This window comes from Oenanthe melanoleuca, chromosome 3, assembly GCF_029582105.1.
Source record: "Oenanthe melanoleuca isolate GR-GAL-2019-014 chromosome 3, OMel1.0, whole genome shotgun sequence".
Classification (NCBI taxonomy): Eukaryota; Metazoa; Chordata; class Aves; order Passeriformes; family Muscicapidae; genus Oenanthe; species Oenanthe melanoleuca.
The window spans coordinates 43,735,002-43,761,916 of record NC_079336.1 but is presented as its reverse complement, the minus strand read 5'-3'; the positions used below and the strand labels follow the sequence as shown (position 1 = coordinate 43,761,916).

The 26,915-nt window shown below is 41.0% G+C and overlaps 1 protein-coding gene and 1 long non-coding RNA gene across 3 annotated transcripts in view; one reads left to right on the top strand and one right to left on the bottom strand.

The window, feature by feature from the left end:
• Nucleotides 1-13,442, top strand: part of LOC130250559 (uncharacterized) — a 21,011-nt gene extending 7,569 nt beyond the window's left edge. The window contains exons 2-3 of one of the 2 annotated variants that reach the window (XR_008840002.1): nucleotides 2,573-2,765; nucleotides 13,056-13,442. This is a non-coding gene — a long non-coding RNA (uncharacterized LOC130250559). Of the gene's footprint in view, nucleotides 1-2,572; nucleotides 2,766-3,283; nucleotides 4,544-13,055 lie in introns of those variants that run through there. The other variant, XR_008840003.1, reaches the window with a different exon arrangement.
• Nucleotides 9,412-26,915, bottom strand: AMD1 (adenosylmethionine decarboxylase 1). Its single transcript, XM_056486331.1, has 9 exons — nucleotides 26,351-26,915; nucleotides 16,372-16,458; nucleotides 15,392-15,518; nucleotides 14,835-14,937; nucleotides 14,035-14,077; nucleotides 13,805-13,949; nucleotides 12,732-12,824; nucleotides 12,491-12,646; nucleotides 9,412-11,561 (listed from the first exon to the last, which is right to left on the bottom strand). Exons 1-9 carry the CDS (start codon nucleotides 26,479-26,481, stop codon nucleotides 11,421-11,423), a joined length of 1,026 nt encoding a protein of 341 aa, XP_056342306.1. The 5' UTR covers nucleotides 26,482-26,915; the 3' UTR covers nucleotides 9,412-11,420.

Here is a 26,915-nt window from a genome sequence, read left to right as displayed (position 1 = left end):
TTCCTGACTCACCTTATTGTTAGATAATGTGTTTGGAAAACAAGGACAGAAATTCAACGTGATAATCTTTCCCATGACAGTTTGATCTCTCAAAATGTTTTATATTTGTATGAATTTGTTTGGCTTTTTAAAGTTAGTTAATAGACCAGCTTAGGTACCACACTGTTGTGGTGATGTTGACAAAAATTCACATTACCATATCCTGTAAGATTTCATTACTCCATTTCTAGTACAGTTTGTATTATGCAATTAAAGTGCAATTAATTGGAGAACCAATTCCTAAAACTAGCTTTTGTTAGAGCACACAGTGCCTAGGGTCATCTGAGGGTACATCCACATGGATGGATGCAGACAGTGCCAGGTTCACTCTGCCTGTGCCCTGAGCCAGAGCAGCAGCTGTGTAGCTGTGATTTGTGTGTTGCTGAACCTGAGTTAATAAGGCTGGCTGAGAGCAGGATGCATTAGCTTGGGCTCAGAACTGTGCTAATGTGGCCACATGATTTCTGGAAAGAAGCTGGTCTTATGTCCAGCTGGCTCAAAGCATGAATAGAGCAAAGAAATTACTGTCTCTGTAAACTAGTCAGAAATGCAGGTCAGGACATGAAGTGGGAAAGAGTTCATCTATACTTTTATAGTTGCTGTGAATGAAATCTTCACTTTTATGTAAGAAAATAAACTCACTGCTGACAATTGTCTCATTTAGCTTGCAGTAAGCTCATGGTATTTTCAATATGTATGAATGTACACTTTTGACTTCTAACCTGTATCAGGACAGATTCTTTTTTAAAAATAATAATTTTAATTTGCTGGGGGCTTTTTCCCCTTGAAAAGCAGGTAGGCAATTTCAAAAAAAACCGGAGATCTATTACCTTTAAGGCTTGAAGACCTTACTATCCTTTATTACTTACATTTGCAGTGAAGCATCACTGTTTGTTTTTCCCAGAAACCAATCAAGAGGGAGATACAATTGTCAGCTCAAATTCCAAATTGGACCTAGGCAGCTCTGGAGGGAGTTCTTAGCTGTCTGAAAATGCCTCAGCAGCACTTACTGCTGAAGTGATTTTTTTTTTCCATAGAGATCTGCTCTTACAGGAGAATAATTTATATTTTCTCATATGTATTTCCAAATGGTGGATAGACTTGAGGCACTTTATACAAGTCTATAATGAAAATGGAAAATATTGAATTCTGATGGCATTGACTTTTTTAGCTCTCATTATTTGCTGTCTTGGAGATTCTGAAGTCAAGTTGTTTACACTAAGGATCATCTTTTACAGTCAGTAGCAAAACAAAAACACACTCTACACATAATTAATTCAGGACTTTCTGTTCCTATTTCTGCTCTTACAAGCATGTGCTGTATTTGTACTAGGTCCCTAGAGCATCACCTTCTAACACCTTCCTTTGTAACCAATTTCATAACTTTTTTTTGCAGTTCTTGCATTCTGAGTAGCTTGTACTGATTAAAATGTTATTGATTGAATAGTGACTGATAATAAAATACATAAATCTGAACATGTATACATGAGGTTTTTTTAAAGAAGATTGCTATTAAGTACTGCTTAATCTGACAGGGTCCTCATACTGCAATTAAGCATCAAAATTATAGGAGATGAAAGAAGATGGTCATAAATTTATAGTAATATCTGTATTTTAATCCAATATTTTTGCTTTATCCTCTTTAAAGGATTGAACATGACATCCAAATGGCAGACTTGAACATCTTAGCCATAAGCTCAATCATTAATATCTATCATGAGCTCAGAATCCCCTTGCAAAGAAGACAAACAGAAGTTTATGTTGCCATTTAGATATATATATCCTTATGAAAAAAACACCAGGTACCAATTTTATGCTATAAAAATACTTTATTTTTGGAGACGATACTTATTCAGAAGGTATTATGGTAAAACCCAAAACTTTCTGTCTTCAAGTAATAGTTATATAATCTTGTACACTTCCACTATGCATGAAAGCATGCCTAGTCTCTTGGAAGCAGGAGAGTTTTAGGAGAGTTTTTCCCCTTGTAGAAGCTACAGATTAACACCCTAGACTTGCTCTCCCTTACATTCAGTGTGTTAATACACATAATGATGTGTAACTGGCACCATTTCAGCTCCTTTAAGCTTATCCACCGTGCTGGAAACCAGAAAAGGCAAGGCAAGCATTACAAGCATTACAAATACCCTTCTGTCATCTTCATTTTGGGAGCAATCCAGATGGAAAGATACTGCTGGAAAGACCAGCTTTGGATCAGTCTGGGCAAGGCATTGTGTGCTTGGCAAGAGCTACAGAATAGCCAGATCTGGCATTGCTGACAGGAGCAGTGGTCACTTGCCAACATCTCTCTTTTCCTTCAGTTTCTCTAATCAGCTCAGAATTAACAGGCAACAGCCCTGAATTTGTGACTAAAAGCAACAAATAATTTTCTCTCTTTCCTTCTTCTATGCTCTTCCAATCAGCTCTTTCCCTCATATTAGCAGATACAAAAAGTGACCAGCAGTAAATGATTCATTTACTTGGCTTTGCTGCTTCTCTGGAATTCCTGAACTGCATATTTTTTTCTTTTTAGGAAGTGTGCTCAAGCATTTTAGGAAATACTAAACGAATCCTAATGTACCCCTGAAACAAGAGATACTATGATGAGTACCTTCACTGCTGGTGACAGAAGAAACTTCAAAAAATATTCAACTTCTACACTATTCAATCTTTATACTGGTGTCTTTAATCAGTGAATCAGTGTCATTTTGGTTACTCAGAAGAGGGTGAGTAGTTCAAATCCCTTGACCTGATTTAGAATATATATATATATATATATATATATATATTCTTATGAAGTCTTAAGATTGTCTCATCAAAAGAATCCTCATAATATTTTGGATTTAGGGTAACTACCAATGAAAGATCATTGCACTCAGCCTCCATCTTACCACCTTTTCTAACATTCTAGTTGCCACCGATCTCTGTGAAATGAAGTAAATACCTTTATTTCCATACTATATAACTGGTTTATAGGATTGTAAGAAGATTTAGCACTTCCATTCCTGCATGCAGTCCTCATGACTCACTAGAAGGCCAAATCTCAAGATGAAGACCTATAGGTCATAGTCCTTCCCAATTGATCCTTAAAGCATTTAAAGAGGCAGTTGTTCTGTCTTCCTGTGTGGTTTCAAATTACATGAGATTTAAGTGTATTCCAGTATTCCAGTACACTTACAGTGTACTTACAGTACAGTAAAATCCTGCTGCTTTTTTTTTTTTTTTTTTTTTTTAATGGAAACAGAACATCCTTTTAAGGGAGAGATGCATGTGACATTTCTAGTCTCCTCAGCATGCAAGCAACCATTCCTCTGATTCCAACAGGGTCCCTGAGGCAGTAGAAGGAATGATCCAGCATCTGCAAAAAGACCTGCCTTAAAATCTTCCCATTTCACCCCAGAATGCATTAAAATATATCTTTCTGAATATGGATAGAGGTCCATTAAGAAATTGTATGGGATGTATAGTTCTCAGAACAACAGAAACTTCCCACACACACTGAGGTCTCAGACCTCAGGCTCCACTGCTAGAGTGCAATTTGGTTAGATTTGCAGACAGAGCAATCAAAATAATTCAAAGTGCCTACAGAGTATTAAACAATCTTTAAAATACAGGATTCCAAAATAATAAAACTTGAGGAACTGAGGAACTGCTACAAAAATGGTAGTTTAGAACTGCTTATATTTTAGGTGTCATTTATAGTTTTCCATATTTATATATATAAATATATACCAGTGTATACCAGTATCTAAAATGTGTATTACACATGGAACACAGAGATTATAAAAATTTCTTGAGTCACCATCACATAAACTAAAAAAACCTGAATATTTTGAGATATTCACTATGGACTGAACATGTGTTTCTGTAACCATTTATTTTTTGTCTATTAATTCACTTTGACTATTACAGGAAATTGGGCTGTGGCTCAATGAGATGGCAGTTAACCAAATTCAGTAAGAATAGCTAGGATTACGATTCTTTAAGAAGGAGTTAAGACAGTTTTATTAAAGCTGGTTTAGATGTGATTTCTCTGTGTCTCTGGACTATTCTCTTTGTGAAAAATCAAACTGGATAGTTTTTTCGAGTAGTTGATCCATTTCTTACTAACTCCTTGACATAGTAACATGAGCAGTTGAAGAGAAATTTACTGGTTTGAAACATCTTGTCTGCTGAGCCCTTCTGGGTGGTCTGCATAGTTTAAATATTTCAGGAATGAAGTGTTTAACAAATTACAATGTTAAGAGAGCAGGTAATCAGAAAATATATCTTTCTGTTCTGTAGAAGCACACTAAATGGAAGAACTGAAAGGCACAAATGTAAACTGTTCAGCTTTTTCACGTCATGGCACTTAACAACAGAGTACAACTACAAATAAACTTTTTACCCTACTTAAAACTAGAATATTAAAACCTATGAATTTACAGTTGATCATCTGCCTAAAACCAGTGCAAGAACAGCTGAACCAATGCAATACTGACATTAAAACCAATATTAATCAAGAGCACAGAAAATTACAACACTGGCTGTTTGTTTTTTTGCTTTACTGCTTTTACTAGCCCCATCAGGTTCATGCTCAGTATCCTTCAGTTGAAGGTACTGTAGCTTCAGCAATTATGCCCTGAAGCCTTTGCAGCTTTATCTTGTTGTTATATATGCCAGCTTTTGCTACAGCACACTAGGGAAAATATAATTTCTGTAAGGGGAATGAGTAATTTTCTTATTTTTCTGTCCTCCTCCTCTAAGCCCCCCTATATTACACAACTGTTTAGGGGAATAAATAAACCAGGCCTTTATTTAATCAGCAACTTCATCAACACCTTTGGTTTTATACCAGATTTTCACTCTCAGTAAGATTTTAAGATTTGAGAATTAGAAACAATTAAATATTATATCATCAAATAAGATGAAAAAACCTCTGCACCATCTGAAAAATACATGTCTGCAATAACCCTTAAAACTGTGAGGGAGATGGTTTGGATAGAGTGTCCTACCTATAACATAGCTGATAATGTGGGTTTAGGAAAAAGCTCAAGTCTCCAGGCTTAAGCAAGTGAACTTAGAATGAGTAGACCTGATGACACATGCATTGCAGTATATTGTAAAAGTATTGAGGATGTTTTAATTATTTTATAAATACACATTCTTCCCTCTCCTCTCAGATAGTGCTGTCACATTACCTTGGCTTTAGAACAGCACCATGAAATAAAAACAGGAGAGAAGCATCTTTAACAAAAAGAAGAGAGTTTGGAGAAGGTTACCATTAGAGAAGTCCTCAAGGATTAGCCCCTCTGGTTAGTTTTAAGTTTGATCCATACTGAAACAGTATGGAATACGTGTTATTGCTGTCTAAGCTGTTAGGGGTTCTGGCTGTAAAATGTCACAGCGAGCTAAGAAATAATCTTTTAGTTAAGTACAGTCTAGTTTAATCTACCCTTTTACAGCTTGGATTCTTTGTATTTGAAATCTGACCTTGTATTTGTATTTGGCTAAGTATTTCCTTACTTTTAAGGTCAGTGCTGTTAAACATGAATCTAGTGAAGCTGACAGGTATGTAGCAAGTTCCTCTGAAAGAAACAAGTCCAAATTTAGGAACTGGAGCTGGCTGTAAAGCTACAGTGGCTGCTGTGTAGATGGAGCTGTCATATGGTGTGTTTCAATAAATAATCTCTGGCAGGCACAGAGGTCAGTGCCTCTTATGGAAGAAGCAGATGATGAAGAGGCATCAAATTGCTCCAAGTTTCTGAGCAAGAACAATGGATTTGGAACATTTTGTCTTGTTCTGTTACATCTGTGTAATTCCTGTCCACACAGAGAGGAAGCTGAAACTTAGTCCTATAACTGCAATTTACGACTCTGTTCAATCCTATGCAGGCTTTTCCTTGTCTCTCTATGGCTTTGTTGGTGCAGCAGGTTTAATAGTGTAAAACAAGTACCAAATACTTACTTCTGCCCATAAAGTAAGGCAATGAAATTGAAGATGGAAATTAGACTGTGGAGCCAGAAGTCCATTTCTAGTGGAAATAAGAGTAGAAAGTTCCATTTCTCTGGCTACCTCACCAACTCAAGCAAGAACTTTACACCTTTCTAATGAAGAGGACAATACTGGGGTGTCCATACTGGGGCCAGTGCTATTTAATAAATATCTTCTTTAATGACTTCTTTAATGGATGAAGGGATTGAGTGTACTCCTTGTAAAATTGCAGGTGACACAAAACTGAGTGGTGGAGTTGATACATCTGAAGGATGGGATGCCATCCAGAGGGAGCTGGACAAGCCTGAGAAATGGGAATCTTGTGAGCTTTTACAAGATCGAGTGCAAGGTGCTACACCTGTGTCACAGCAACTCTCATATCAATCCAGGCTGGAGGATGAACAGATCAAGAGCAGTCCTCCCAGAATGACTTGGGGGTGCTGGTGGATGGGAGGCTGGGCATGACCCAGCCATGGGCACTCCCAGCCCAGAGAGCCAAACGTGTCCTGGGCTACACCCAAAGCAGCGTGGGCAGCAGGGCAGGGAGGGGATTCTGTCCCTCTGCTCTGCTCTGGTGAGACCCCACCTGCAGGGCTGCATCAGCTCTGGGCTCCCAGCACAGGAAGGACTTGGACCTGTTGGAGTGAGTCCAGAGGAGGGACACCAAGTTGATTAGTGATGTGTCACCTCTCCTGTGTGGCAGAGCTGAGAAAATTTGCATTTTATGCCTGGATAAGAGGCTTTGAGTGACCTAACTGCAGCCTTCCAGGACCTGAAGGGAATGTGCCAGGATGGGGAGAAACTCCTTACAAGAGCATGTAGTGACAGGACAAGGGGTAATGGTTTAAAATGAATGAGCAAAGGTGTAGATTAGGTATTAGGAAGGAATTCTTTAAGGATGGTGAGACACTGGAACAAGTTGCCCAGAGAAGCTGAGTGTTCAAGGCCAGGCTGGAAGGAGCTTTGAGCAAGTCAGTCTAGTGAAAGGTGCCCCTGCCCATGGCCTTTCCAACCCAAACAATTCTGTGATTCTATGTCTTTAAGTGGGCAGATGACTTACGTGCTATTTTGAAATCCTAGTATTTAAGAAAAATTTAAGAGTAATGGACCAAGAGGATAAATACAATCTAGAAAAAGATGTCGGGAAAGTAACAGGAAGGCTATAAACAACATAGAGCCAGGGACTAGGTAAAGCACCTGCATTAGGAATTACACGATATGTGCTCATGTTCTGGCTAATCCGGGAGTGAAAAATGCTGAGCTTATGGTATTCATGTGTCTGGTCTTGCTTCTAAAAGTGACTGTACATATTTAACTACATACACATATGTTTGAAATAAATAGCACTTGCCAAAGGCAGAACTAAGCATGTTATAGAGAATGTAAAATTTATATAAAGATATGCCTTTCAGGCAGCTGCAGAAGCAAAACTCTCTAGGGCCTGCTTAATTTTTAAAAATATAACAGCAGCTCCAGTATTGCAAGTACAGTGTATAACAAGCAGTAGAAGAAAATGTAACAGTAAATTTGAAATACCTTGGGAGAACTCCACACCTTGGAAGCATATCCCAGCATTATTCCCAAGCCTTGTGCACTTAGATATTGGTGGCATTGCTTTTGGGATTATCACTAGGGAAACCCGAGTTTACACACCAGTTGGCAAGCTTCAACACTTCCACCAACACATTATCCTGCACCACCAAAGCAGCAGCCAGATCAGCAGCCAGATTAACAGCCAGTACCTGTTTCTAGAGCCATCCCATGCAGGTAAGTAGCAGAGCAGTGTCATCTCTTTGTCATCAGCACCCCACAGTAAAGGTCTAGGATTGAAAACCACTGGTTTTTAATGCCTATTCAAGTGGCTTGGTACTAGCACCAGTGTCAGCATCTCCCTTTCTGCCCTATGTTGGAAGGACATGAGTGCTCAGGCACAGAACTCCCTTGTCCTCTTTCCTGCCCTAATCATGCCACCATTGGTCTGCCTATCCCTTTCAGTCTAATACAGAATCATAGAATGGTTTGGATTGGGAGGAACCTTAAAGATGGCCCCTGCCACTGGATGAGACACCCCCAGCTTTGCAACCACAATACTGAGCCCTGGGGAACACCAGCTGGATGTGGTACCACTCACCCCCTTCTCTGAGTCTGATGACCCAGCCAGTTTTTTTCATAGCAAACAGTGCACCCAGTTTCTCCAGCATGTTGTGACACAGCATCTAAGGATTTACTGAAGTCCAGACGGACACCATCCACCTTTCCCTCATCCACTGAGTGGGTCAGCTGGCCATAGATGGAGATCTAGTTGGTCAATCAAGACCTGTCTTTCACAGGCATGTGCTGTGTGACAGTGCTCAGTATCATGTGCTCCATAACCTTCTCTGGCAACAAGGTCAGGTTGCCAGATCCTCCTTGTGGCCCTTTTTGTAGATGGGTATCACATTTGCTACCCCTCCAGCCAACTGGGAACTTTTCAGTTAACCAGGAAGCTGCTAAATAATTAAAAGTGGCTTGACAAGCTCCTTCACCAGCTCCTTCAGTACCCTTCACACATAGTTTACTGCTAATTTGTCATGGCTGAGATTGTTAAAACAGGATCTCTTGATGCTGCAAATTGGAATTTCTTATTTTCATAGTTTGTTGGGCATTTTAATGTCTTAAGTACTTGAAATAACTGCAAGTTCCTATTTACAATCCAGAACACCATTAGAGATATGTAACATCACAGATAAGATTCTGGGTGCCTACTGAAACCTGTATTCAGAACTAAGCAATTTAAAGGTTTTAGGCCTCCAATACCAACACAATACTTAGGTGACTTTGGGGGATATCAGCACTGCTGAAGCTCTGCAAGTATGATTAAACTGCAGCTGTTCTTCCTATAGGATTTAACACATGAAGTCAAGGAATTTTCAATTGTGCTGGCTGCATCTGCTTAGCACTGGCATTCCTAGCCACTAGCTTATGGATCTAAGTTACTATCTAGATTAGGTACCTGCCTACTTTACCTTAAGAGATAAATCTCACCTTGAACTCTCAAAGGCAGTCTAAGCTTAAGTACATAAATGTATGCCAATTTGTTACTTAGAAGCAGCTGTCTTAATTCAGAAGGCTTTTTAGAATATTTAACGCTCAAGAAAAAATTATACAGGTTGAACATATACAACAAATTTTTGTGTTCATTTAGAGAAACAGTTTTAGCTTCATGAACAGCATAACATTTTCACTTGGCTTCATTTCACATGCTGCCTCATTTTAAACTGCCAGTGTGTTGATATGCATCCCCTACAGGAGCAGTGCAAATTAGGACAGTAAGGACATAAATCTATTTCAGAATTAAACCATTTGGTACCAAAAAGCATGAAGATAGTGAAGGATAGAATAGCTGGATCATCACTACAAACAATTTAAGCGAACTTTTATTGAAGCGTTAAGTTGTGGTACAGATATTTTTTAAATGATCAAAGTCTAACACCACAGAAATTATAAACACCATACTCCCCCCATCCTGATCACCCAGACAGTTCAATAACCCATTCAACATCTTTCATTTTCATAGACGAGGCTTATGTTTCTTTTTGTAAGATGCATTCTTTCAGTATTACTTGAAAAGGGATCTTCAGTCTACTTAAAGGACCTCAAGCCAAAAAATGTCAGAACAATTGGGACAATGCAAGAACAAAGAAACCCCTATTGAAATATTGGTCCTCAATATTAACACCAAAAAGCATTAGTGCCATTTACAGCATGTAATTGATAACATTGGTAAAGAACATCAATAATATGCTTAAAATAAAATAAAAAAAAAAATCAAAATGTTCCAACCACTTGATTTCTAACCAAGCAGAACTTTAGTTTAGAAGCACTGAAAAAGCACTTCATTTATAAATACGGAAGGAACAAAAGAACCATTGCATCAAACCAGAAAGAGTTAAAACATTGCAAGGACAAGAGGGGAAAAATAATCTCAATTTTGTTGTTAATATGTTGGTCTCACAGCTGTTAAAATCCCAGTATTTGCAAACAAACATAACTGAAAGTGTGCCAGCTTTTCAAAGCCTGCATTTTAGTCAATACTCATTAAAGTGACTTTGAATTACACACTTATTCATGCTCCATGAATAGCATTCTACTTCACTTCTGTCCAGGTGGCCCAGACAGTTCATGTTCTATACCTTCACTTAATGCCCTCAAGTCACAGTAAGAGGAACCACCTTAGCAATTAGGAGGAAAAAACAGATGAAGTCACAACACTCAAGTACAACATAAGTCACATGCACAACAATGTCACAGGACTGTCACAAGACAGAGGCATTAGCTTTGCTTGGAACAACAAAATGAAGTGACACTGGACCAGTTTAGAAGCACTCTTTACAGTCCAAAGTGGCAGGTCACAGGTTTGACTGAGAATACTCCAAACCAAACCCCACACCTGCACTAGCCCTACCTGCCAGTGCTCAGGAGCACCAGCTTCCTGTTCCAACATAACAGGTGATTAGGACAGAAGGTGCCTGCTGCCAATACGAACTTGCACTTTGCAAAGCTGTCACACAATTATGCCAAAGCACTTGAAGCCTGGCTCAGCTCTTCCCCTGTCAAGTCTTGGACCTTCATCAAATTCTGCCATTGCATAGCGGTGTGACAGCTTGGGGATGCGGACAGACAAATGACCATTAAGGTGAGACAAAATTTAGCTTGCACTAGTACCGATACCCAAGTTACTAAAGGTGAAAGACTGATGCATCAGCCCAGTTCTACAGGAGAGCTGAGCAAATTCCTAGAAGTTTTATTAGAGCATGAAAAGTCAGTCTGATTTAAAAATAAATCAACCACCACCTGTAGTAGCAAAACAATTTGTAACTTTTTTAAGAACTTTCTCCAAACATGAAAGTGTTTATTAGAAATCAGTTTCATTAGAAATTATAGAAGTTCATCAAAAACTGTTTTAGACTGAAATCACAACATAGATTTAAAAAAAAAGAGTGACAATTTAACAGAGAATTGTCCCCAGTGAGTAGGTTGAGGCTGAAGTCTAATGAGGACGAAAGCCTTGTCTGTGGGGAATTTTTGGTGATACTTGGAGAAAAACTATACTGTGTGTAATTCTACCTGAATCATTTTTACACGTGTTGTAAAGTTTCATACAGTAAGATTTTTCTACATGCACTTCAATTTCACAGCAAGAGTGGCATAGAGTACCTAAACACAGAAGAGAGCATTCATGCAAGATATCTAACTCCTTGATATAATAATGCATACAATTCAAAATGGTTATACTATGATTACACCTAGGGCTTTCCACAACTACAAGGTGGTGGGAGTGGAAAGCATGGCCCCCTGAATCATTAACTAGAAAGCAACCACCACCTTCTATATTGGATTTCTTTTTGCGCTTTTTCTTCATTCTTAATCAACTGTGCTGTTGCTGGCGATTTTTTGTAAAACTGGTAAAAACAAAATTATAATCACTGAATTGGGCAATCTGGTGATCAAGACGTTTAAACCCCTCAATCTTCTGGGCAGAGGAAAACACTGTGCGACATTTAGAGCTCTAGAAAACAAACAAAAAAAGGAAGTTACTTTTAAAACTGTAATTTAGAGATGGATTAACACACTGCATTTCAGATATGGTTCTTTCCAACAAGTTTTAAAACTCTTCCTGACAGTGGTGCAGAAAGCTTCATTCCCAAGCAGTGATTCTGCTTCCTACATATGGTACTGCTGTTCTGTGAACAATTGAGGGGGGTGGAGCACCTCTCTTATGGACACTGAGAGCCTGAGAGAATTGGGTTGTTCAGACTGGAGAAAACTCTGGGGAGACCTTAGAGTATCTTCCAGTACCTAAAGGGGGCTGCAAGAGAGCTAGAGAGGGACTTTTTGCCAGAGTGGTGGAACAAGTGGTAACAGATCTAAACTGAAAGAGGGTGGTTTTACATTAGATATTAGGAAAAAAAAAAAAAAAAAAATCTTCATTGTAAAGGTGGTGAGACACTGGAATAGGCGGCCCAGAGAAGCTGTGCCCCATCCCTGGCAGTGTTCAAGGCCAGGCTGGATGCGGCTCTGAGCAATCTGCTCTAGTGGAAAGTGTCCCTGCCCACAGCAGGGCGTTGGAACTAGATGATCTTTAAGATCGCTTCCAACCCAAATCATTTTGTGGTTTTATGATTAGCTGAGAGCAACACCATTTACAGCAGTTCAGGCAAACCCAGAAAAATGCCAAAGCAAGAAATTATGCCTATACAGAATTACATAGGAAGTCATTAAAATTCTGGGACTGGGATGCTACATCTTACAGTTCCTGAAGATCAGATTTAGTACATGCCAAAGCACGACTGAAAAGCATTTTTACTTTCCAAAGAAACTACCACACAATTATGAGGCAAACTGGAAACTGTTAATCTCCAGTAAAAATCTCAAGCTTTGCTCCATTTGTGTCTATGCATATTTCATCAGCTGATAAACTAATGCATGAAAACTCACCTGATTAACAAAGAGAGTTGTCACAAATTTTCCTGGCTTGAAGACCTCTACAACTTTTCTAATCAGGTCATCATAAGAGGTCTGACTTATGTTTGTTTCAAAACTAACATAAGAAAATTCTGGTTCTGGAGTGATGTGAATAGTCCAGTAAGTTCCCTGAAAAAAAAAAAAGTATTATTACCACCAAATATTTGTTTACTTTTATTTACCAATGTTTATTAATAATGAGTATAAAACTTACATCCGATTTCATCCCATTCATTGAATACCCACAAGGATTGAACATTGTAGCATCAATAACAGAACCTGGTATCAGGTCACGAATTCCACTCATCTGAAACAAAGTTAAACAACTCTGTTTATCATGCATCCTTACACTTGTTTAGATTTAACTCAAAGGCCAAATGAACATCTATTTCACAAAGAATTCTCCAGATAACCAGAATTCTCCCAATAACAAGTCAGTCTGATTATGTGTACTGCTGTAGTGACCTTGGTTTGCATCCTGTCACTGCATCAATGGCAATGACAAGCTGCATGCAAACTATCACTCTGCCTCTTACAGAGCCCAGCTGCATCCATCCAAGACAAGGAAACAGCTTAGAACTCCAAAACGTATTTGCTTTTGCTGCTGAAATGGCTTCTCTTCAACCACTAAGTGAAGACTGTTTACATTTACTCCAGAGTATGAATATACTACTTTATACCCTAGGAAGAAGTGCAATCCCAAGTGTTTTGATTTACCACACAGTACCTGAGCTACAGCCAAATCTCAATAGCAAATACAGTATGAGAATCAAAGCCTAAGATGGAAAACAAGATGAAGTCAGTGTACTTGTCAGGAAAACTTGTTCATGTCACATGACCTCCCCATCTGGGAAAAGGAGGCAAACCCATCAAGTTATGCTTAGACCCCAAATCTGCCCTTCCCCTCATCCAAATGGCTCCCTGATTTAACATCTAACCTTTGCATTCCTTAGCTCCAGTCTAAGCCTTACTCCTTGTAATCTACATCCTTGAAAGTTACTCAAATTGTGGTTTTATTCCTATTTCTATATTCTTCAGAGTAAAAGCTTCCAGTCACCCAAATATCTGCATATTGCTGCTTTCACTAAAAGACATTGAAAACATGAAGTTATATTCCCCAAAACGTTCTTGAGCTAAATCCATTTTCCTCCCAAAGTATTAACTTCACACTTTGTACGACATCTCTCCTACCACAAAATAAACCTTGTATTAAAAGTTAAGTGAATTAAGCATTTTGTTGCCCAATTTCCACTGTTCCCAAAATGCTCAGTTTTCAAGCAAACATACACGAGTGACATCATTTGCAGTAACACCATCTTTCATGTAGAACTGGTCCATAACTACTGGGTCAAGCTCACTCATCAGAATTTCCAGTGTCTGATCAGGCTGATTGGATATCCGACTCTCTGGGAAATCCAGGGTGTACAGGTACCTACATAAAGCACAAGTCAAATATGTAACACTTATTGACAACATCAAGTTCTACTGTAAAGACTTCTAACTCTTCATATACATACCAGCAATCAGAGTTCATACGCCCCATGCAATAAGCTGCTCCATCTAGACAAGATAAAAAGCCCCCAGTTAATGTACCACAGCTGAACATTTATGTAAAACATTATATTCATTTCTTATTTAAAGACAGGGCTTTCACAGAACCCCACGAGGCTCACTGATGCAGTCAGCAGCTGTATCAAATAACCAGGCATTTAACTTCAGGAATGCAAAGTTAATATTCAGAAAAGCAAGCTTCCTCAGAAGTGGGTCTGGACACCCCAGTTGAGAAGCTACTATCAGGAAATTGATATTACAGCTTTAGCTATGCACAGAGAAATCGTGCTACTCTTAAAGCCTCTATTAAATGCACTTATGAGCACCACAGCTTCCTTGTTTCATCAAAAACCTGTCACTTTAGAATTTAAGATTCTGCTTGTAAGTCTTAAACTGTACTAAATGTTTAAATTCAGTTTTTAGCATAGTAAGTTCTCTGAGAAAAGCCCACATTTTTCTTCAGTGTATTGCTTACTTTAAATTACTATCCTAACTTTTCAATAGGGCTTTCAGAATTCTGCAGAATGATTGGAAGCCTGAAGATGACCTCAGTTAAGACAAGGGCTAAATGTCAAGCTTAGTTTGATTTAGAATTTGGACCTTGGCAAGCTAGTAACAGAAATTCAGAAAATAAGCATTTATAGCTTTTGATTTTTATGCAAGGACTGCTGAATTTTTGGCCTGGCAGCCTGTAGCTATTGTATGGCTCATCATTTCTCATGTATCATCAACCCTTCATCCAACTGCTGAAGTTTCATCAACTTACTTGGGAAAATTTCATTAAGAAACTCTACTTCTTCCTGGAAATTCCTATGTGGGTACTCCTGGTGGGAAGGCTTCATGAAATTCTTACGTGAATAAAAGAAGCTCTGAAAAAATAAAGGCACATCTTAGGTATTGAGTATATCCATCCATCTTGAATCTAAGAATTTAGAAAATGCAAGCATTTATCATGGACTCTCACAGGACCTAAGTTTTTATTGTCAAAACACTACTACCTGTACTCCCATTTCAGAAGCACACAGTTGTTCCTATCCTAATTTCTAAGCTTCAGGAGACAGTTTACTTACAAACTTGTTTTCCACTAGACAGCATGGGCACAGTTACTCTTAAGTAACTCAGCTCAATAGCATTTGTTAATCAGCACCCACTAAGAGACAAATAAAAGGGCAACTGATACAGCAGAGCAATCTTACATTACAATCTTCTCATTATGGGAATTACACAAATGTCCAAGTTTTGGAATATTTATTGGAAAGAGTGAATTTGAAATAGTAGCAAAAAGCTTTTTGAACATTCCAAGGAAGATTTTTGACACCTTACCTGAATTGAGTCAAACCCACTGTACTCCCTAGCAAGCTCCAACAGGGGAACCAGTGCTTGCAGTAAGAGGGTGGTACCACACGTCTTCAAAATGAAACGTCTCTTGGAGACAAACATGCTACTCTCACTGAAAAAGAGGTGTTAAGAATATATTAAGTGTTCTACATAAAACAATCCAGGAGGGAGCTGTTAGGTCTTGGTCCTTATCCCAACCAAATGCATTACTCTAAGTGAACATTCAGCATATGGCACAAACATACTTAGCAAATAGATCAAATCAACAGAATGCAGCTAACATTTGAGAGCTGTTATGATTTCCCAAAACAAACACCTGCTCCAAGTGTGGTATTACAGGAAAAGGCACACACCTTAGACACCCTCAAACTACCTGAGAAATACAAACATGCTGTGAAGTGGGTACACAGGCACAGCTATATGATATGCTTCACAAGTACAATACAGAAATTAACTATATATAAACCAAGTCAGATATGTAACTACAGCCCAGCTGAACAGGAGATAGGCCTGCAGCACAACAAAAACTCCAGGGTTCCAGGAAACCTACAGTTTTACAGATACCCTTAGATCAGCTGCAAGAGTCATTCCACTTGATTGTATTATGTGCTGTTAAAGCTGATCTACCAAAAAAGGTTTTTTTGGTAATCAGTGACACCTATAGCCTATTCTGCCGAAGTAACACTGAAATTCTGTATCGGGGACGTTTCTTTACCCATGGGCAAAATTCAGTGATGAGGTGCAAACCCACCACAACTCTGTCGATCCTTTTGGTTAAAGGAAAAAAGAATCAACTATGAAGAGATTTGCACCTCTGAGCAGGAGATGCCTGCAAGTTGTAGCCATCAACTTGCCATTAACCCAAGATTGGATTCTCAGCCAAGTGAATCACATATGACACTTTTATACACATATTATCACTTTTTTTCCCTCCTGGAGACTAAAAGAATGAACCAGTGCCTTACCTGAGTACATAAGCTTCCTGCTTGTCAGTTTTTGTCACACTTATGATCAAACAATGCACATTCTCCAGAAGTTTGTCCCACTCAATCCTGTGAAGAAATTATAGAAGAGCACAAACAACAGGTTAAACAAACCAAAGCTTGCTGGAGCCCTGGGTAAAAATCCCAAACAAGACTAGAGTCTTGAGTTACTGGATCCACAAAATGGGAAGAGTTTTCATACAAGGACTGTCTCTCACAATACAGTAACACTTCATTCGTTGCTCTTAATGGTTCAGTAGTCCTCAAAATCTGTTACCATGATCTGCTGCATGCAGACAACTGCTGAACATCAACCTTAAACTTCTAACCAGGTGAGTCAGGATAACCTGCATCCCCCATGTTGGTAACTTAATGTATGCTTTAGGTTGAACCTCTATGCACTTCAACCACAGTTGTCATTGGCAATTACTGCAGTAATAAACCAAGTTATTATTAAGATGTTTTAATTGACCAGTTTAGAGTCAAGTTTGTAATTGAACTGAAAAGCAAAAACCTAATAAATTTCAATGGCCTGAATTCCTCTTGACCAAGTAGGATCACAGAACTCCTTCATACTGTGCAAATTGTAGCTATGGTGGTAGAATTCAGTATGGTGGTAGAAGTTTAATATTTCAATTCTTTACAAACATTACTCATTCTACAAGGAGTATAAAAAATATAAATATAAAAAATATAAAAACCAAGGGCTCAAATTAAGCTGAGACTTTCAAGTACTCAAGAGAAATGATGGACTTGGAAAAAAATTACTCTGATTGTCACTTCAGACTTATGTCTACACCAGATTAGGAGAATTCAATACAGTCAATTTCGCTATAAATAAGACAGGAACAGATACAGCTTCCTGACGTCACAAAATTACAAGACTGCCAGCTGTCCTACTTCTCCCTTCCCTCAGCATATTCCACCTGCAGGTTTGTGCTGGCTCTTGTCCTCAGAGATGTCATGATCCAAGAGATTTACTAACCCAGCATAAAACTAAGCTGCCCATCAGTAGAGCCAGAATAACTGCAGGAGCTAGGAGCATGAAAAAATTGCCAATTTTTCATCGCTGAGCAAGCTCAGCTTGCCGATATAAAACTGTCAACCTAATCCTTCTTCAGGAGGCAGACCTCTCACCCTTTACTGACACTGCAAAAGCCCTGTGGCTGTACTCCAGGACAGAGCACACACTGTTAATTCCATTAACACACTTTCTCCCCCAGCCACCAGTCTTTCCCCTTAGAAAACTGGTCAGTTTGTGAAGTTGGAAGTTTTAGATTCTGTTGTATGTATAATTAAAACATTCACATAGTCTTTAGCCTTTCTAAACAGTCAGCAAATAAATGCCTTAACTTCTCCCTCAATTAATTCATTCAGAATGCCTTTTGAAATGGAGTTCTGCACCTTTACTAATACTTAAGGATTTTCCCATATAAAGTACATATTACACCCGAATAATTATATTTATATATATATATGATTCAACCAGAACATACATTAAGAAAATCCTATCCATTTAAAAATCCCTCATAACCAATCTGATTAATTCAGAAATTCAGTGATATAACTGGATACTTAAAATCAAAGTGAGGTTTATCACAGTTAGTGACCATTGATGAAATGCTCGACATGTCTTGACATGTCTGTGCATGACAGCACGGACACTCAGATCTCCATGTCAAATTAAAAAGGTTATTTTGAATGCTCAGCTCAAGTCCCACACATTTACTCAGGTCTATGCTAATGTCATTGACTGGATTTAGCTCTGTTCCTAAAACTCAAGTGTACGTGAAAAGGCAGGGGGCTGCTCACCTCAAAAAGACTGGTAAATGCAAAGAGCGAAAAAAATATAAAATAAAGTATCTTCTAAATGCTCCTAGAAAAATAATACTATTTTGCTAGTAACAATACTATCGAATTTAGCTTTCTCTGGCTACAGCACAACAGCATAAGTTTGCCAGCCACTCTTCCTATAAATTGAACTAGGTAATGTCTTAGATTGTTCAAACCATTCCAGCATCCCTACTGACATTTTATCTGCCATTAAATAAACACCCAGAGTCTGACATTGCATTTGGGAAAGGTGAGGAAGAGTTCCCTGATGCTGAGCTGTACTAACCCCATTTGTACATTACTACAAATCTGATTTTGTACTTGTCCAAGTATTAATGGGCATGTAACTATCTTAGGCTTTGCAAGAGCATACGTCTCAGCCTCAACAAGCTTCTTACTGGGTCAGACAGTCAAAACCTCAGCCTGATGCAGGCAAGTGACATTTTTCTTCAATATCACTGTAGTGCAGTTCTGTGCACACATTGCAGAGAAATGTCTCATCCAGGTTTCAGACACATATTAGCAGAGGAAGATGTAACAAGTTTGGTAGCTCAGTGAGGGGTCAGTATAGCACCAACAACACACTACTGTGTGTTAAGTGCAAAGTGAGTCCTGTTATGCTTGTTGGTACTACATTTGGTATTTAGGTACTATGGCTGAAATCTGCAGTTATATGAGACCTTTGTGTATCATAGCTATGCTCAAGTTCTCACTACATAGCTAAGCATACACTAACTATGATGTTCAGCCTTCACAGAAATAAAGGGCAAGGTTATAATTTGATCTGTCTAGAGCAGCATTAAGGAAAAACCCTACAACTTTAGAAAGAGACAGGATGCCAGGCTTGCTCTAGAAGCATACATACACTAACAAAGGGTTGCAGCACCCAGGATAAAATTTGGCCACATTAGGGAGAAGTTCTGCAGGGATACTGGACTGTATCTATTCACATTTTAAAGTTAAGTATGGAAAACTAAAGAAAGGCTGGATTTGATCCAACATAATCTATTTAAACAAGATGACCTTAGTATTTGGCATGTTCTATTGTTTAAAGCTCAGCTAAGGAAGAACATCTGGGACTACTTTGTACCAAGTAGATTAAGTTCACTACAGCTATAACTCTTGTATTTCTTCCCCTTTTGTTTTTTTGATCTGTATAATTGTCACTAGTTGAAACTATCGACCCACACTTGAATGAAGAAACAAAATCAACCTTAAAAGTAGTATTTCAATGGTTATCAATGGTTATTGCAGCTATTCAATACTAAGGAAAAAGCTACTGCGTTAGTAATCTAAGTATTTGAGAACACTACTAATTTCATAACTGAGTTAAGTTTTAACTTGGAAGCAAAGCCTGCAATTGAAAAAGGGTACCCAAGTAAGACTTGATCCACAATTAAGTGCCATCATGGACTTCTGCTCTTCAAAACTCCCCTTCAATGATCAATGTGCAAGGCATTATTATTTCCTAAATTGTTTCCCATAGCCAGACATCAGGAAAAAGCCAGTTTGGAAACTGCTTTCCTATACTCAAGCATAGTAGAATATGATCCATGAGTCATTGGCAGCTCTTACTGGAAGCAAGTTCTGCAGCAGACCTGCAGACACCAACTAGAGACTGACTCCTCACTTATTGACCACTTCATTCAAAATTGTAGGACCCCCTTTCTGAATTTTCAAATAACTGCTACTTATCCAGAATCAAATTAGTTTCTTGAATGGGCAAGCACGATGCTCCTTAAGTGACTGCGCCTTCTCAGAGAATAGCAAATGAAAATAGAATACATCTACTCAAGTGTGAAGGACTATCCTTGTTTGAATGGTAAAAAGCTATTTGTTCTACACCTGACTAGCAGAATATCCCAAAAATGAAAAAGAAAAAAAAAAAATCAAGTTTAACAATCTACACCTATACCTGTGTTGGAATATTTAGTGCCTTATCAACAGACTCATTACCAGAGTACAAATAACTTCCATTCAACTGCCAACCAGGTATGTCAGTAGGGAAAAGCTATAATAACTAAGAAGTAGCTTAATTTTAGGAAGTATGCTTCATAAATAGTCCACAGTTCATCTCAACCAAGTTCCAAAGCATCATATTTGCTTCTTTATTTCAGAAGGAAGTTTTCCTTGACAGATAAAACCATGATTTTGAATACAAGTTATTGACCTCTTCTGAGCCTTTACCTTCAGGGGTAAAACACATTCTTTAACAAGAGTCAAGCATACCAGGCACAATACTGCTGTTTCAGGCCAACTGGGAATGTGTTAACAGCAATTTGAAGACATTTAGAACTACATCAAGAACTTGTTCCTATCAGCCACCAACAGCCTCCTCTACCACACCATCCCAGTAACAGGGCCTTCCTAAGGCAGCCAGAAAGCACTGTGAAGAAAAGCTCTACTGCACTAGGGCAGGAATTCTAAGGAAACAAATCATATGGAACTCCTAAAGACAGCTTAAGACATATACATGCTCTTCATAGCTTTTCATTAGAATAGAACAGCTGACAATTCTACAGTACCATAAGGAATAAGCATTTTAATCTTGACTATGTAAGATCTTGTTCTAATGTCAAGCATTCAACTGCAGAACAACCTTTTATCCCCTCACCTGTTACCTACTAAGTGTTTTTAGGAGGCACATAAGTATCAGTTACCTCATTAGCAGGCTACAGTTAAATAGGCAAATTCCTACCAATACCATGATCAAAACAGCATAAAACTGTCTCTAAACTGCCTACGCAGAGGAGATTGAGCCAAGACACACAAAAGTTGCTAAACATCACTGTCAGCAGAGCTGGAACATTGCTTTTGAGCATCCCAAAACAGATAGGACAGTACAGACCACACAAAAGTCACACGCATTTTCAAGCACCTCTCAGCAGCTCGTGCATTTCTCTGCAGACAGTGGCATGTGAATTACTTCCTATTATAAATATAACTTATTTTATAAATTGCTGTTTAAGATAGGTTACCTTGAACCATTTACACAGCACGAGTTTAGGCTCAAGGTGCTTGCAACTTGATTAAGTTTACATAGGCAATATCTGTGGGGTGCATAAAAGTGTCACACCCTCTAGATTCTCTGAGCACAGATATACAGAGACTGTCCACATCTCCCTTATCTTAAACCTAAGTAGCCCTTCAGGGATATGCACTTAATCTTGAGAGACAGGCACCTGGGTGGAAAATTGCATCCACATCGATGCAATACTGCTCACAAAATCCTTCTTACCTAGAAAGTCCCAAGCCAACTACTAAGAGCATCAACCCAAATGAAACCAAGATATTTCAGCAATGGCACAAAGATGGCCACAGCTGGGGCTCTGAAGGCTGCATATTTCTCCTGTTGCAGGCTTTACATCATTATTGCAGTTACACAGAATGGGACTCCATCCTTTACATCCGAAGATATTCAATAGGCATTCCCAAGTCTCTCGTATCCAAGGACATCCAAAGTGTTTGAGGGAGCATGAGCCCCAGCAGGACTTACAATAAAAAAATCAGGGCAAATTTGGGTGCAACTTTCTCCAGAAAGAACATACTGTAAGGCAGCAAGTATCTACTAAAGCCCCAAGTTTTTCTGTTCTCCTGGCTAAGCACACAACCATTAGGAAAGTCCCTTGAGGAATACACCAATAGCTCATTTGCTTTTTACAGAGTCTCACTAAGGGCCCAGACCTCTGACAGAAAGTAATTACCCAAATGCTTCAGCACTTTTAGTGGTAAGGCAGGAAAATGTCAGAAAGTCTTAAACAAGTCTTCACTTCCTGCAAGCAGTATCAGAACCAGTAGTAGTGAGAATAAAAGGGCTCATTTCCATTGTATGAAACCATGCTTTATTACAATTTTGAGTTAAGAGAAAAAATTTTTCCTATAGTTTCGAGTCTGATCTAAAAATCTAGTTGATTAATATCCATTCTGATGAGGGGAAGACTGAACTCTTACATAAAGTTCTCCAGACAACCTTGCATCACCCATAAAAAAGCCCCACAAGTACACCGGGACGGAAGCCCTTGTCTTAGCACAGCCCTGCCTTCTTTCCAGAGTCCCTTCAGTTCTGCTCCAAAGCATTACAGGAGTAGGGCTCCTGCAGGAGTAGCCCTGCAGAGCAGGGCTCATGGCCCAGCTTCCCTGTACCTCCAGTGTTTGAGGAAACAGGCAGGTAACACTGCCCAGGGCTGGGGAAAGGGGAGAGATGCAGCAGCACTGCAGCAGTGAGCTGACTCAGGCTACAGGGTGCAGTACACAGCAAGGATTCAAATCCTTCTATCGAACCCTTGACTGTATCAAAGCTTGGGAGCTTCTGTGTAGCACAGGACCAGAGTGTTGTATCACTGTTACTCCATATGCCTCATTGCTGCAGTTTTCTCCAGCTTGTGCCTCCACATAATATAGATAAATAGGAAGCAGATTAAAAGTCCATAAATAAGCTCAATTTCAGAGTATTCCTCAGGGCAGTATGCTTGAGATATGAGCTTTTGACACTGGCATCATTTATTTATGGTTTCAAACTTCTGTACATTCAAGATCCTGATAGCTCTAGAGATGGAAAATGCATAGCTGCACATCATCTGAAGGAATAAATAGCCTATTTTACTGTGGGGATAGTGAATGCACTACACAGTCACCATGGAAATTGAGGGCTTGCAGCAAGTTCATCATGATTTCAGCAAACCCTCTGTCTTCTATACATAGTTTAAGGCTATTTTTAGGGGAAAAAAAAAAAAAAAGCATGTGTTACAAAGCAGAGTGAGAACAAGCAATAAAATTAAAGCAAATTATTTTGAGACCACAAAAACATTAACTTCATTCCACTGCTGGATATAAGCAGGGTAGGCATATTTAGATGCTTGCCAGTAACTATTTCAACCACAAGATCTTTCTGCATAATTCATTAACAAGTGAGCAAAAACACCCCAAAACTTCACAACGAAGTAAAACTCAAGTTCCATACTTCTTAGTTGAGACCTTTATTGAATGTACTAAAATGACAAGAGATATTTTCTGAAATATGTTACACATAATCCAAACTTTTATCCAGAAAGCAGGTTTACACATAGGAGAGAATAAAGTGGAAAAAAAAAAAGTCTTAATTGCATCAGCTCAAGAACCTTTTTGCTGATGATATCCTGCAAAGATGTTAAAATATCCAATCCCTAACAAGCACGAACAACATGGAAATTTTTAGCTTTGAACACCAGCTTAGTCATTCAGTAGATGAATGGTTCACATTTCACTACTAAGCAGGTATTACAATACAAAAGGCAAGCTCAACTGGTTTGCAACTTGATTCTAATTTAGCTATTGTTCTACAGTTTCAGCTTTGATTTCAAGTCCTGTTCAACATAAACTAGCTAATTCAATCACCATTACAGAATTAGCACAGCAGGATAGATGTAAATGAAAGTCTTGAATACAATGTATCAGCTGCAACAGGTAATTTAATTGTGACAGTTTTCCAAAAGAGAATGTTTGTAGAAGGTCATTTCATGCTAAAAACACAGTATCATTGATAATTACAACGGGACTCAGGTTAATAGCACTTTCAGACATGTCACAGCTTCCCACCAAAGAAAGTAAGCAACTTCGATTAACATGTTGTATTAAGAGCCAATTAACACAAAAGTCTTCAAAGCCTGCTCACAGCTCTGACACTGTGTTAAAGGCCACACGTTCAACAGTTAACAGTTTTTATCCACTCTATTAAAACTTTACAGCCATATCTAAACCACACAAAGGAACTGTCCCAGTACCCACACTGCAGTTACATTAAATACTCTGGGAGCAGTTTAAAAGTTAAGTTTGCAGTTTTGCAAACACGAGTCTGAGCTGACAAATGGAACACCAGAGAGCATGAATGTGTCAGTGAGGAAAGCATTTGCAGAATGCCTTCTCTAAACTACATCAGCATATCAACACGAAGTCAAACGAGTACTTTTAGAATCTTTCACATTTTAAGTCAAACACACAGACTCCTCCAGCACCAAAGCAGACACATCATCTGCAAGTATTTCAGCTAGGACATTCCTTCCAGGATTGCCTGGACATTAACTATATAAGCTGTTACCCTGTATCTGCTAAACCACTAAGCCTCAAAGAGCTATAAAATGACACCTGATGCTCATCATCAGGTTGGAGGTAAAAAAGTATTCTGCAATGTTTCTGGTACAGCAGAAATGAAGCTTTACTAACCGCGAGCATTCAGACACGCACACACATGGGCTATTCATTACTTTAAAAAATGGCAGTTATCTGCTCACTGCCAATTCAGACCTTGACTAGCTAATTCTACCGATTTTTACACACGGGAAGTTTGTTGAAAAATAACAAAACAAAGATAAAGACAGAGAGGATATATCTCTGAATGGAGATCAGCAGCATATTCCAAACATTAAATACACTATGACAAGCTCTCTTGCTCGAACTCCCTGACCAGAGACCACTGGGTAACAGTGATATGCAGAAGCAGATTGGCTACACCAAGAGCCAGATTCTCCAGCAACCACCCGAACCTGAAAAGCTGAACAGCTGAGCATGTTGAAAGTGAACCACTCACGTGAGTATAACCTTCAGATTTGCCCTGTTTGCTTAGGACAAGCCTACCTTTTCCAACTATGTCAGCTGCCCCCACCTACAGATATACCATTTCAGTTGTCCCTGCAAGCTCATCCACAGTTCTGCAGATTTTGCTTTGTACTTCAAGCTTAGATCTACCATTTTCTGACACTTCCAGGCGGCGATTTTTTGTGGATCTACAGCTGGACCCTTGCAGTCACAAGTCTAAGTATTCCATAGAATCCTAGAATGGTTCGGGTTGGAAGGTGTCTCAAAGATCACCCAACTCCAGTGTTTCTACGCAGTCCCGCTCCAAAACAGGGTACTGGCGATGTGCAGCACAGACGGGCCGTGCCCGCCTGGCCCAGCTCGCTCCAGAGCCGCCCCGTGCGCCGGCAGGTGGCCACGGGCTCCTGCGCTAACAAAGGCGGCGCGGGCACATTCCCGGGCGGCGGCGGGAGCGGCGGGAGCCGGTGCCGAACACGTGCGCCGGGAGCGGCGCGGAGCGCAGCGGGCCCCGGGCCTTCCTTCCCCCGCCCCGGGCGGCGCCGAGCGCGGCGCCAGCGCATTCCCCACATGCCCATTGGGTGACGGGCGCGGCCCGGCCCTCCGCGCCGGCCCGCTCCCATTGGCCTCGGCTCCTCAATGGGGAGAGCGACGGCAGCGGCGGCGCGGCCCGGGAGCGCGGCCAGGACACTCACGTGTAAGCCGCGGCTCCGGCCACACTTCTGGGGGAGGAGGGGGCACCCCCTTTCCCGCTGCCTCCCTCGCTCCGGTGGCACCGCACCGCTGGGAGCCACGGGAAGGGTCCCCGGGTACCGCCCGCTTCCCTCGGCGGGAGCCGCTCACTGGACCTGTCCGGCTGCGCAGTGCCGAAGGTCGCCGCCACAGCGGCCATGTGAGAGGGAACCATCAACCCTCGCCGCGACACCGCAGACATCTCCTTTTCCAGCTCGCATTAACGGGGAGGGAGATTCCTGAGCTCTCGCTCTCCGCACTACGGCAGCGGCAGGGACTTCCCGAGCCTTCTCATCCCGAAACTGGCCGCAGGAGCGGGACGAGCCGCCGCAGAGGGGTGGGCGCCGCTGCCGTGCCCCGGCCGCCAGCAGCACTGCGACACGGCGCCCGCTCCCCCCGCGGCGCTCCCGGCCGGCGCGGCACACGCCCGGCTCCGCTCCGCCGCCGCCGCCACATGTTGCCAGCGGGAACCGCGCGGGGCTGCACGAGGTGGCGGCGCGGAATGGCTTCCGTCCCCTCACCGCCACCTCCCGCCCGCCGGAGAGCGGAGCCTCCTTGCCCGGGGGTCTCTGGAGGGCGGCGGAAGGTCACCCCCGGGGTTGATGCCGGGGCTGTCACCTGGGGAGCGGGAAGGCGCCGGCAGCGCGGGAGCCCAGCCCCCACCGACGGCCACCCCGGAACCTGCCTTCCCCCGGCGCGGCCGCCATCGCCCCCCGAAGCGCCGCCACACCCGGGCATTCAGGGACCCTCCCGCTCGGCCGGCCGCCCCCCAAGGGCAGCGCTGCCCCCGCCGCCGCCTCTCCCGCTCCGACCCCACCCGTGCTCGGACCTGGGTATGGTGCGGAGGTCGCCGGACCCCTTGCTCTGGTGCGGCTCCTGCTGCGCGGGCTGCTGCCGGGCGAACCACACCTCCAACAGCTTCTCGGTCCCTTCGAAGAAGTGTGCACCGCTCTCCTTCATGGTGAGACAACTCGGCAACCAACAACCACAGAAATTAAACGACAACCAAACTGCCGCCCCCGGCCGCCACCGTTCGCTGCTGCTGCACGGGCCGCGCTGCTGCCGCCGCCGGGTCCCAGTCCGTCCCGGGCGGGTTTCACCTTCTGGGGGGTTTGCGTAATATTAATTAAAAAAAAAAATAAGAAGAAGAATAAGTAGAAGAGAAAAGATTTTTTTTTTTTTTTAAACGGGCGAAAACCACCCGGAGTGCGCGGCGGCAGATGCGGCGTGAGCGTGTGTGAGCGGGTTACAGTCCGAGCGGGGGTGCGGGCGGGCGATGCGGTTCGGTTCCTTGTAGTCCGTGTGTTCCCCTGTTACAGAGAAGAGCGTTGAGCGAGCGCTAGCTAATGTCGCCGGCCATACTGTGTAAGCGAGGGACCAGTGCGCACGCAGCC